Here is a 13,752-nt window from a genome sequence, read left to right as displayed (position 1 = left end):
TTGTTCTCAAAACATTAATCATAAGTTGTATTATTATTATTATTATTTTTTTTATTTTTTTGGAATGTACTTTCTAACGAATTCTTATTCTGATTTGCTTGTAATACTATATAATATTATATAATCAATCTATTCTCAACCTCGCTAATTATTTGTTTTTATTTTTTGTTTAATTAAAATTCAATGTTAAGGATAAAATTCGTGTTTTTCACTTAAATTAAAACCTTGATCATTCTAGCCAAGGCGAAGATCGCACAAGGTCCGATCTCGAGTTAGAAGGATTGAATTCCTTGACTCGAATTAACGGACCAACGTTCGCGCCGTTCTCGAGGAGAACGTTATAGCGTCGCAATGTGACGTTGACCTCATTTTGAAAGCCTTAACGCGTGAACGACTCGTTCTGATCGTCTACCTCGTGAAGAGCGAGAGGTTGCCTGTACGTTCTTCCGTTAACTCCTCCCTATTCCTTCCTAGATTCCATTGTTTTAAATAATAAACTCTTCACCTTTTGAGTAAGGAAATCCTGGGGTTTGGACGTAACAATAAATATATATATATATATATTTATATATATATCGTAGATTAAAGTCACGTATGATATAGATATACATATTTTGTTTCGCTATCTTAAAAAACTGCATGAATTTTTTGAACAATCCAATAGACATATACGAGAATCGTTTGATAAGGTAAATTTTTGCGAGATAGTGCCACAATGAATTGTGTAGTATATGGCCGGGAAGTAACACTATTCAAACTGCCTCATACCAAGTTTCAGCCAAGAGGGACGCTTACAGTTTACATGTGGCAGACGTTGGAAGTGAGCATGGCAGCAGTTGTCGTAAAAATGGAGAAAGAACGAATTCCGTGCAATGATTAAACATTTTTATTTTAAAGAAATGGACGGCTGCGCAGATTAAAGCCGAATTGGACGAAGTTCACGGGGACTCTGCATTAGCGTTGAAAACGTTTACTTTTGGATTAATGAATTCAAAAGAGGCCGGACATCAATCAAAGATGAAGCGCATCCCGGACGTTCAGTCCAGTTGAAATCACTACGCTAGAAATGATTGAAAAAAATCCATCGTATCGTCATGGAAGATCGCCGAATAAAGATGCGTGATATAGCTGAGATTGTAGGCATCTCAGTAGATAGGTTGCATAATATCCTGCACAAAGAATTAAAAATGAAAAAGCTTTGAGCACGATGGGTGCCGCGATTGCTGACCATAGATAAAAAACGCATGCGAAAAGACATTTCGTAGCAGTGTTTGTCGATGCTTCAGCGCAATCCACAAGACTTTTGGCGTCGATTCGTGACCGTAGACGAGATTTGGACCCATCACACTCGAGTCAAAACAGCAGTCGAAGCGTTTGGTGAATGTGCGCCGAAAAAGGCGAAGACTGTTTTGTCGGCCGGAAAGATAATGGCCACTGTTTTTTAGAATTTCCAAGGAATCATTGACTACTTACAGAAGGGTCAAACAATCACAGGAGCATATTATTCTATACTTCTGAATCGTTTGTACGAAGAGCTGCAAATGAAACGGCCGAGATTGGCGCGCAAAAAAGTCCTCTTTCACCATGATAATGCTCACATCTCCACAATCGCAATGGCAAAATTGCATGAATTAAGATTCGAATTGCTGCCCCATCTTATTCTCTTGATTTGGCCCCTTATGACTTCTTTCTATTCCCAAATCTCAAGATCTGGCTCGGGGAAAAGAAATTTTTGTCTGATGAGGAGGTCGTCGCTGCTATGGATACGTATTTTGAAGGCCTCAAGACTTCCTACTTTTCCGAAGAGATAAAAAAATTGGAATATCAAATATTGGACTAAGTGCGTAGAACTCCAAAGAGACTACGTCGAAAAGTGAAAAAGAATTTTCCGGAAAATAGGTGATTTTATTTATCTGACTTTTTTACCTTACTTATCGAAGGATCCTCGTATACGCATTAGAATTAAACATAAGAATCAAGATTGACGAAATTTTAGATATAGCTTGAAGGCGAAAAAGAATTTCTTTAATTATATGAAATTCTTAGTATAATAATTTTATAGATAATAATAAAATACTTTTTATTGACAATGTGAATAACTAATATCCGAAATTAAACTAATATCTGAGAAAAATTTTCCTAAGTAATTACCAAATTTTTAACAATTTAACTAAATTTAATTATGAAAAATTGTTTTTTAATTAAACATAAATTTGCCAGAAGCTATAGAATCCATTATTAAAGATGTGTCAATCTTATAATTTGCTAAATGTACGATATTGAAACATATGAATAAAATATTGTGTTAATAACATTTATGATATTCTAATTTTACAAAAAATAATGAAAGTGTATTAATTATTTTATTAATAAGCGATTTTCCAGACACAATTTTTAATATTTATTATTTTTGTTGCTTAAGATCTTGCTTGCCTAGATTTATCTTTTTCTTTTGAGATCTTTTTGTTATTATTTTTCTTTATATTGTATTATAGTAAGAAAATTGGAATTGATATTGAGGTTTTAATAATTTTAGACTGAGTTATTTTAATATTCATATGTTACGTATATCATTTAATACTCATTGTAATATATTCACTGTAATATATTCACTGTAATATATTCACTGTTGATCTTAGATTACAAAAAGAAATTAATTTTATACTACAGAATCACAAACATTACGCATACTTTCGTAGTAAATTCTTAAAACTGATGAGAGTTAAATATTCTCCTAAGGTCATCAAATCATTTTAATATTCAAATAACATACTTTTAAAATGATGTACAAATAAGGTTAAACTTTATTAATTATTTGTAACTTATTCGACTAATTATTTCTGTTTCATATTTTTTTATTAATTAATACTAATAATGTAATAATAATAATAATTATTATTTTACTTTTTTTACTTTACTTTTTTATTTGTAACTCATCCGACTAATTATTTCTATTTCATATTTTTTTATTAATTAATACTAATAATGTAATAATAATAATTATTATTATTATTTTATGTAAGTAACATTTTTTATTTAATTTGCTATACATAAAATTCTGCATTCTACATAACAGTATAACGAATTTATGAATTTTTACAATAATCAATTATTAAATAATTATTAAACAACAATTGAATGATTTTTTTTTAATAATAGCTAGAGTTTATATTTATTTTAGTCTGAATGATCCAACAATAAAAAAAGTTTTATATATAAATTGCGAATTAAGTAGCTTCGTATAAATGGAAATGTTTAGTGATGCTTACATATAATAATAAGACTCATAATAATAATATGTTTTTACTAAATAAAATATGTTATTTTTTAAGTAAGATAAATATTATTTGCATTTTTTATTTATTATTCTCATTATTTATTTATTATTCATCGAATTGGCCGAATCTTAATTAAATTTAAATTTAATTAAAATAACTGTATTTATCACTATCATAAAAAAGATATATATATATATATATATATATACACACATCTTTCTTTATTAGCATTTCTTTAATCTATTATCTTTTTTATGATAGTGATAAATAGAATTATTTTTATATTTAATTAAGATTCGGCCAATATATATATATATATATATATATATATATAAACTGCCTCGACTTACATGAGTCAGTCTTGATTCACATCTTGATCGAAATTCAAGTCTTAAGACTGAAAACAACAAGCTAAGAAAAATATTAGTTTTTAATAGTATATCATTAAAGAGTTAAAATTTGTTTGATTTAAAAAATGTTTGTTAAAATCTTTGTTTTTGCATTTGTAGTGGCATATGTAGTCGCAGAAATACGTAAGTAAATAAAAAAAATATTTTTGTTTCCTATTATTATTTCCTATTATTATTACATGCTTACAATTCTTTTATATCATTCACAAAAAATATTATAAGTGTTTTTTATTTAGTTTTAAATAATTTGTAACAACATGTATATATGCGAACTTAAAATCTTTTAAAAAGCATCAAAATTAAATTAACTTTATTAGATAAATATTTTAAATAAACATAAATATTTTTAAAGAAATGTTTATTGAAAGTTTGAAGCAGTATAGAGCTCAAAAGATATCTTTTTCCAAAATGCTAAACGTATTTTTAATGTATAGACAAATCAATTTCAATAAACGGATGAATCTAAAGTAATAAGTTTAAACAAATATTTTAAATACATACTTTACAGCTTCCTACATTCATGCGTGTAGCCGCAACAATCCAAACTATAATCAATGCGTTATGGATAACATCAATAATGTAAAGGATAAGATTTGCAAAGGATTTCCAGAATTTGACATTCCACCAAATGAACCATTACTTTTTGAAAGTGTTGTTTTTGATGAAGATAATCTCAAGCTTCATTTAAAACAAGCAAAAGTATATGGGTTTTGCAATTTTGTCATAAATTCTGTTGATACGGATTCTGAAAAACTCCACTTTAATATTAATATTTTATATCCACGTCTTCATATAAACACCACGTATGATTTCGCAGTACGTTTGTTGATGCCTATCGCTCATCAGGGATTACTTGAAGCTGTTTCAGGTAAAATAACCAATCTTACATTAAAATAAAATTTAAAGAATTTAAAACAGGAGCAACTTTTTTTAGCATAAAAATCTAAAATATTATTTTATTTTATTAATATTATACAATGTATTTTTTTTCTACAGAAAATATAATAATGAAGGTAGGACTGGACCTGAAAGTGATAACCAAAAACCACAAAAAACATATATTTGCCTCGAAAGTAAATGTTAATCTCAGTATCAAATCGTTTGAATATAAGTTTGATCAGAGCAAAAAAGAATTAACTCAATTATATCAAATTCTCAATGATAGTCTGAAGAACAATCAGCAGGATATTATTCGTATTGTTAAACCAGAAATAGAAAAAGAGGCTTCCAGAGCAGTTATCTCAATTTTTAACGGTATAACCCGTTCTAATTACAAAGAATTATTTCCATAAAAAATAATAATTATAAATTGTATAATTGGATTTACTGTTTACGTTATATAAAACTTATGATTATATACTGTATTTTATTTATTATTAATAATAATTTTTTATTAAACAATAATTTTTAATTTCAAAATTTCTAAGTGTTATTTAAAGTTATTATTTTAATAACAAAAAATTATTTATAATTAAATTAATATTGGAGAATAACTTCGTTGATTTAACATCATTGATGAGTTGCTTTTATTTTTTTCAGTATGATAAATTTATATAATATGTAAGTAAAAATTAATATTGATAAATTTTAAAAATAAAAATATAAAAGTGAGATAAAGATTGATAGATGGAAATGTAGAAATGTATTTATAATCAATTTTATTATTTTAATCGATTGTTAGTAATTCGTAAATAAGTAGAATTTAAAACTAAGAAAAGAAATAGTGTTTGTTGGTATTAAAATGATTACAAACAATATGAAATATCGTTTGTATTTGTAAGAATATACATATAAAACTTTACACACACACACACACACACACACACACACACACACCCACACATACACACACAATTATATGTTTTGTAAATTTAAAAACACGCGCACGCACGCGCGCATATATATGTGAAATTTAAATCAGCATATGTTGCAAAATATTACAATTCTTTATAATAGAAAATATAATCTTCGTATTTGTACCAACAATTAACTATTTACATAGATAATAATGATAAATATGTCAAGATATAAATAATTGATTAAGGAAAAAAGAAAAAACAATTAGTGTTTATTTTTAATTAATAATTAATAAATTTATTATAAATAAAAATATAAGTAATTGTTGCATTATATAATGTCATTAATATTGTATATCAGAAATCATATATAGATATATAATATCTTGCATATATCATTATATAACGACATCGCATCTATTATACATTAAGATATTCTAATTTATGATCAATAATATTTGAATCTATTTTTAAAATATTTGTAAAATAACAAAAATATTTATTTATTTAATTTGATTATTTTTAATATTTTAGTTTAAATATAACATTACAAATAAGATATAGATTTTACTTTATTATAATTTTTAATATATGTACATATAGTTTTCTAATAAATAAACGTTTCCTTGTAAAATACAATTACTTCACAATCCATAATTTACATAATTTCAGTTTGATGATACTTCCTCCTCATGTATTGTATAAATGATGTAAAATTAAGGAAAATTTCGACTGCAGAATAAACCAACAGTAAAATCACATTTTCTCTTCTTAGAGAAATAGTAAATGTAGCTGCTATTATTTTATTTTTGTAATTTTGTTATTTTTAGTATAATTTTTTGATAATGAAAAATTGTAATATTTCTGAAACAAAATATATTTTTACAAAACTATATATTTATATAAACTTGATCTAAAGTAAATGTAACTTTTATTTGGAACTAGAATAAAATATTTTATATTATATTTATCAAAAAAGTTTTAAATAGAAACTTATTTCTTATAATAGAATTTTATCTTTATTTTTTATATATTGTTTATAAAATATTTTATATTTTTTATAAAATTCTGATTTTACCAGAAATATAGCGCTGGATTATTTTAATTTACGTAGACGAAATATTCTTGAAGTAGAATTTTAATTACTTTAATATTATTCGATGAAGGTAGGCTATATATATACGTTATGTATAATTATGCGTTTTTCTGGAAAATCCAAGAAAATTGAGTTTTATTGTGTTACATTGTTATTATATCTTATATAAGCTATCTTACTATTATTTGTAGTATAACTTCAAAATCTAAATGAAGATAAGACAAATTTTTCACAATGAAGATGTATCACGCTCAAATCTGACAGTGTAACAGCATTTACTTTGACAATTATTTTTACATTTATAAGAAATTTATTATTATTAAGAAAGAAATGTAAAGAAGGAAGAGAATTGTATAATTGTATAATTGAGAATTTTATGAGATTGCAGTAAAAATGTCTTAAACATAATTATTTTTACTTAAATAAAATAATAACTTATATTAAATTTATTTTAAAATTATTATTTGTGATATTATTTGTAATTTTGTTTTAAATAAAGCATTTTTTTTTAATTTACTTTATTTCCACAATTTCCGTCAGATTTTAAGATAGAAATCTACATATTTTTAAACCGCAATTATGTTATACATTCATATATGTACATATCTTAATATTTTTATATTTTATATTTGTGTGCATTTTAATTTCCCTTAGTTCTGATTTTAATGCATATGCATTTTTAAATGTTTATAGAATATTATCATCTAAATTTAATGAGGGTAAATAAATCATAATTATAGAACTGGTAAATTGAAAAAAATTGCTCTAGAATGAGATTACTTAATTGCTCACAATGTTAATTACCTCCTTCTGATTTCCTTTTAATTGTGAATTAGCATTCTCTATAAACTGGCAATTAATTCCCTTCTCTATTTTTCCACTATACATTTTTCACGTAATCACGCAAATAAAAAAGAATGAAAGACAAAGTACACAATATTTTGATACACGTGCAAAAGACTGAAAATTGATAGGTAATTTTAAAATAAAATGACTTCGTAGTATATAAAAGCTTGATCCGATTGATGCGAATCAGTTTTGCTATCACATCTGAAGCGTTATTTTTATTGAGTCGTTTTCTTTTATTGAATCGTTTTCTTTTCAAAGAAAAGCTAAAAGAATTCTATTCATTTAAAATGTTTGCTACAATTTTTATTTGTACACTTGTGACAACACTTGTTACAGCAGAAATACGTGAGTTTATGAAAATATTTATTTGCATTTATTGTAACGTGTTATAAATAAATCTTGTTATATTGAAAGAAAGAATTGTATTTAAATCGCAAAATTTAGTTATAGATTGAAAAATAATATACTAATAAAAAATTTTTTGAGATTCAGTTCTTTATTTTAATGTATTTTTACATTACTTTTATCTAACAAATTTTTGTATATTTTTTATGTGTACAACAGATGTATAATTTAAATCATTGTTATACATTATATTTAATATTATTGTATCATAATATTGTATATGCAAACTGTACATCTGTCATACACGCCATAACAATTTTTGTCAAAGAAAAATGATATGATTTTGACCACTATGTTATCAATATCAATTAAGAAAAATTAGTTTTTTCAACCAGATCTATATTTTTTTGTAGCTTTCTATTATTGCATATTTTTTTAGAATGACATTCTCTTTCTTTTTTGTCTTTATAATATAAAATCAAGTTTTAATGTTATGTTTTTTTAAGTAATAATACATGATAATTTATTAAAAATTTCAAACTTATTTCAAATCATAATATTATTACGCAGTATTTATAAATAGCAAAATGTATGTATGTATATAAAAAAGACAAATAAAAACTAATATTACCTGAAAATTAACATACTTTATTAGTACACGTGTCGGCATAATTATAACCTTGTGCGAATCTAAATCATCTGTGTTCAATTTTTATAATATATTTTGAAATGATAATAATTTTGATTTTGTAATTTTTGATTTTAATTAATTCCCCTGACATATACCTTATATACATGCTTATATACATGTACATATATACACATTAAAAATATAATCCTTTCTAAAATATAAGAAAAGCTTACAATATTGAGAACAAATAGTTTTTCACATATATTATTTTTATTATAAAACTTACATTATTACTTTTAAATATATTTGTTGCTTAACATAGAGTTATACAATGATAACTTTATGTAAAATTACGTTAACAAAATTTTAATTTTATTTTTTAATAGCCTCTTATATTCATGTATGCAGCCGTAAAGATCCTAATCTTGATCAATGCATTACGGATAGCATTAATAATTTGAGGAGTAAGCTCTGTGAAGGAATATCGGAAATGGAAGTTCCATCACTTAACTCATTTATTATTAACGAAATAGTTATTTCCGATGCAGATAATGCCAAATTATATCTCAAAGATTTGAAAATAGATGGGCTTTGCGATTACGTTATAGATTCTTTTCACGTAGATCTTGATAAGCTCCATCTCGATATTCATGTCTCATTCAAACAAATTAAGATAAATGCTACGTATGATTTCGACATACATTTATTGGTGCCCTTTGTCCAGAAAGGACCAGTTTATCTTACTTCAGGTACGTATCAATTTTGCATTAAGACAGTGCTGTCTAAAATTTTTAGTTTTAGACTTAGAATTGATTAATAACATATCGATGTTATATCTGTGTGTGTGTGTGTGTGTGTGTGTGTGTGTGTGTGTGTGTGTGTGTGTGTGTGTGTTGTTTTTCTCTTTACTTCGTAGCTATTTTTCTCATAATGTGCAATGCTCAATCTCAGGGACGAAACTATTGATGAGAGGTTGTTAGATTGTCTGAAATTATTAGAAAATTGTTATTTCTTTATACATATTATTAGATATTTCTTATAATTTTGACGTCAAAAACTTATAACAATTTCAGATGAGTTTCATCCTTAAAATCAAATGTCGTATGTTATAAAAAGACAATTACAAAGTAATGAACAGAAAAGATAATAGGCATAAATCAAAATGTATTAAAACCAAAAACTATAAATCTTGGATAGCAATGTATTAAGATAAAACAAGAAGTTATAAATCTCTATTAAATAATTACAAAACAAGAAGTTATAAATTTCTGTTAAATATTAACATTAACATATAAATATCTATTTCTGAAAAACTTTTAAAACCTGTTTTTGTTTTAACAATATTAACAAATCATATTTAATTGTGTTTTTGCAGATAACATAAAAGGAAAAATTGGTGTAGATTTAAAAGTAATAACCAAAAATGATAAAAAATACATATATATATCAAAAATGAACTTGAACCTAGACATTAAAACATTGAGCAATAAATTTGATACGGAGGGACAGAATTCAAGTCAATTAAACGAAATTATTAGTAATTTCATAGGCAGCAATGAAGAAGAAGTTATCAAGAAGGTTAAACCTTCACTAGAAGAACAAGTAACCAAACAAATAATTTTCCTTGCGAATAATATAGTGAAACATTTTACTTACGACGAACTCTTCCCTGAACAAGTATAAATTATTTAGAATTTTAATTATTTAGAATTTTAAGATTTATTTTTTATTGGCATAATGTTGATTTAATATAATGTTGATCGAGTATTCGTGATCTAATTAATAAAATCAAATAAAGTTCTTTTAAATATTTCAATAATTATTAACAAAAAATATTTTACTAAATAATTAGAAACAAACTTTGTATAATTATTGATCGATTGTTAACTCAACATAGATAAATGAAATAACTGGTCAATTAAAAATATTTTTTGTGTTTCGCCTTCTTTTTCTTTATTTATAAAGATTTTAAACTAATATATTTAAAATAATAGTTGTCAAAATAATTATCAAGTAACTTAATAAAATGATATTTATAATAAACATAAATGTAATTCTATAATTTATAATTAATCATATTCTATTTAAGTTCTATTCTTTTTATTGATGTTATTACTCACTGTATTGAAGATATAAAAAGATTATATCCTATGTTACATAGTAAATAAATGCGTCATATATTTTTAAAAAAGCATAGAATTAAATATTGTGTATATTAAAATATGTTTTACAATGTCCGAAAAATTTAATAAAATAAAATACATAATAACATTTATGTTGTTTTAATTTAATAGATAAAGAAAATCCCAATCTGAGAAAAAAGTTTTACAAACTATATATGTCCCAATTTGAGAAAAAAGTTTTACAAACTATATATAAGATACGTTGTTCTTGGCATACTTTCATAATTAATTAAATATCTCGTGTTGACAACTTTTATTTAACGCAAAGGCAATCCTTTTTAAACTTTATGAAAAAATTACAGTTGAATAGAGTAATATATATACATATATTCTTTCCTTTATTATTCATTATTCATAAAATTTATCTAATTCTGATATTCGCAGAATGTATCTGAGGATTTAAAATTATGATCATAAAGAGAAAGAATTGACATACTTTTTTATTTAAAAAAATGAATTTGTTCATTTTTTTATTAATTTGTTTGTTTTCAAGTTTATGTTTGATGCTAAAATGGGAGAAGTAGTGTATTTTTTCAGTTATATACACATTTCTTTTAAAAAATTACACAAAAAATGTACAACATTTATTTAATATAAATGCAATCTTTTTAAAAGCATACAATTAAATAAATAGAGTAATATATAATAGATATTAAATGTTCATGCGTATATATCATTTTACTAAAATCAAAATTATATTAAATAATTCTTTTCTTCTTTTCTTTTCTTCTTTTTATTATTCCTTATTTATTTTAACTAATTCTAATATGCTTATAAATAATTTATTTAAAATCTAAATTCAAATATGTTTATAAATGAAGTCATCTATTTCATGGTCATCAGAAAAAACCGGTTATAAGGTTATAAGGTAACCGGTATATAAGCTTGATCATTCGTATATATAGATATTGTCGATCTGTCTTGTTGCAATATTACAATTCTAAAAAGTGTTACTTTACAAAAAGAATTACTTTCTTTTAAAAAATGTTTTTCGCCATTTTTGTTTTCGGTCTTATTGCAGTACATGTTGCAGCGAAAATACGTGAGTATTTGAAAAAAATATATACATTTGTATCATACCGTGCGCATATTTTGTTTTATATTCCTTATAAAAAAAATGTCATGATATTTGTACCAAAACACTCGATCCGCAATTAAACAAATTTTAAGTGGTACTGTTTACATTAATTAATTTATCTTAATATAAAACAAAAGATTTAGCAGATACTAAATTGTTGCTATAAATATTGCGGCTATACCGATAATGTATAATATAATGAAAATATCACAAATTGTATACTTAGCATATACGTTAAATGGTAATAATGTGAAGAACGCGCATGTGAAAGCTGCGACCGAAAAGAAGTTGCTTTCTCATTACTCATTACATTCTTAGGCATTTAATTAAAATAGCAGTAACATATTAATGTCATTTAATATTAATATTGTACAAACAAATTGTCAGTTGTGTTATAAAAATTACACATTATTAAATGCGTATTTATTGTTCTTTTATTTATATTTATGCTATTAATAATTTTATCTGAAAGTTACAGTTAAAGAAGAAATGTTAAAAACGACATTCTTCTTATATTACAGCTTCATATATTAATGTATGTGGCCGCAGAGATCCGAATATTAATCAATGCATCTTGGACAATATCAACAATTTGAAAAGTAAAATCTGTGAAGGATTACCAGACCTAGATATTCCACCAAATGATCCATTTATCATCGACAAAATAGTCATTTCTGATACACCCAATATTAAATTATATATTAGAAACGCGCAAATATCAGGCTTATGCGATTTTACCATAAAATCCCTTCATGCAGATATTGATAATCTTAACTATGATGTTGATCTCTTATTTCACGAAATTCGAGGAAATACAACTTCTGATTTTAACATATCTTTATTATCAACACCCATCGCTTATAAAGGACAACTTTACATTGTCGCAAGTATGTAAAAAATTAATTTTTTATTATAATGAGATAAATATTCCGAAAATTAGTTTAGTTTAAAAAATATAAAATAATTTTACCAAATTTTTACCAAACTTTTTACAGATAATATAAAAGCAAAAGTACATTTGGATTTTAAAATAGTAACTAATAATGGCAAAAGATACACGTACTTGGCAAAAATGAAGTTAAATCTCATTATAAACGATCACGACGTCCAATACAACATTGCAGATGAAAAACAAACTACTCAATTAATTGAAATTGTTCAAAACTTTGTTGGTAATAATATAAAGGAGATTATAGAAGTTTTTAAACCATCACTAGAAGAGATAGTCTCTAAACGAATTATCTCGCTTGCCAACGACATAGTTAAACATTTTACTTATGAGGAGCTTTTTCCCGAACGATCTTAAAATTTTAATATTTTATTTAGAAGATTATTTCATACATCATTTTACATTCTCTTTAAGAACTAATTGAAAAACAAAATTTATTATCAAGATCCGGACGTTTCTGCGATTTGTCACGTCGCGCGCAGAGCATCACTGCGCGCGAATATTCGTTGAAATGAGATAGTTATCAAGATTTGGTAAGTAGATCCGATTCATTCATTCATAGATGATTCTTCGCACGCGACACGAGAAGTTACACAAGTGTCCAGGCCATGTTTATTACAATGCTTCAAAACCAATAATGCAATAAATATGGTTTGCTAATAATAAAAACATAATTAATACCGTATAATTATTATTAATTTCTGATGCAATACAGATTTGTACAAAATATAATGTTGTAATACGTTGTAGTGACACAATGTAAAGAAATCTACTTAGAATCAATTATTTATAATATATAAAATAGATATATTATTTTGTTAGATTAATTCAACGAAAAACATTGTGTATGTTTATTACAGTATATCGTATAGATTTCATGTTATTAGATATTGGATAAATTAATTTTTGTATTATGATGCGGTAGCTTTAATAGCTCTGTAATAATTAAGAATATAATTTTAATAAAATTTAAACAAACATAATGTATAATGTATTATATTTAAGTATAATTAATTATATTAATTATATTAATTATATTATTATATTAAATATATTTGTCTATATTTTAATTTAAATAAATTACTATATAATAAACGCAAATTAAAGAGAAATAATTATTGTTTTTTACAGCAATGT

The 13,752-nt window shown here is 24.4% G+C and overlaps 2 protein-coding genes across 4 annotated transcripts; both read left to right on the top strand.

The window, feature by feature from the left end:
* Window positions 1-3,636: 3,636 nt before the first annotated feature.
* On the top strand, window positions 3,637-10,676 carry LOC105423219 (uncharacterized). Of its 3 annotated transcripts, none has more exons than XM_011632893.2 (3): window positions 3,637-3,811; window positions 4,197-4,556; window positions 4,685-5,068. In XM_011632893.2, exons 1-3 carry the CDS (start codon window positions 3,754-3,756, stop codon window positions 4,978-4,980), a joined length of 714 nt encoding a protein of 237 aa, XP_011631195.2. In that variant the 5' UTR covers window positions 3,637-3,753; the 3' UTR covers window positions 4,981-5,068. The 3 variants fall into 3 exon arrangements, with proteins under 3 accessions (XP_011631195.2, XP_088928397.1, XP_011631197.2); XM_089072271.1 differs by lacking the exons at window positions 4,197-4,556; window positions 4,685-5,068 and adding exons at window positions 8,792-9,154; window positions 9,781-10,676 and having other exon boundaries at window positions 3,748-3,811; XM_011632895.3 differs by lacking the exons at window positions 3,637-3,811; window positions 4,197-4,556; window positions 4,685-5,068 and adding exons at window positions 7,621-7,774; window positions 8,792-9,154; window positions 9,781-10,676.
* An 884-nt stretch (window positions 10,677-11,560) lies between these two features.
* LOC105423221 (uncharacterized) lies at window positions 11,561-12,972 on the top strand. The gene is made up of 3 exons (XM_011632896.3): window positions 11,561-11,630; window positions 12,188-12,553; window positions 12,662-12,972. The coding sequence occupies exons 1-3, from the start codon at window positions 11,573-11,575 to the stop codon at window positions 12,970-12,972; spliced, it is 735 nt and encodes a 244-aa protein (XP_011631198.2). The 5' UTR covers window positions 11,561-11,572.
* Window positions 12,973-13,752: the final 780 nt, after the last annotated feature.

Source organism: Pogonomyrmex barbatus, unplaced genomic scaffold (genome assembly GCF_055798465.1).
Source record: "Pogonomyrmex barbatus isolate J1 unplaced genomic scaffold, ASM5579846v1 scaffold13, whole genome shotgun sequence".
NCBI lineage: Eukaryota > Metazoa > Arthropoda > Insecta > Hymenoptera > Formicidae > Pogonomyrmex > Pogonomyrmex barbatus.
This window is presented reverse-complemented; position numbering and strand designations above follow the sequence as displayed.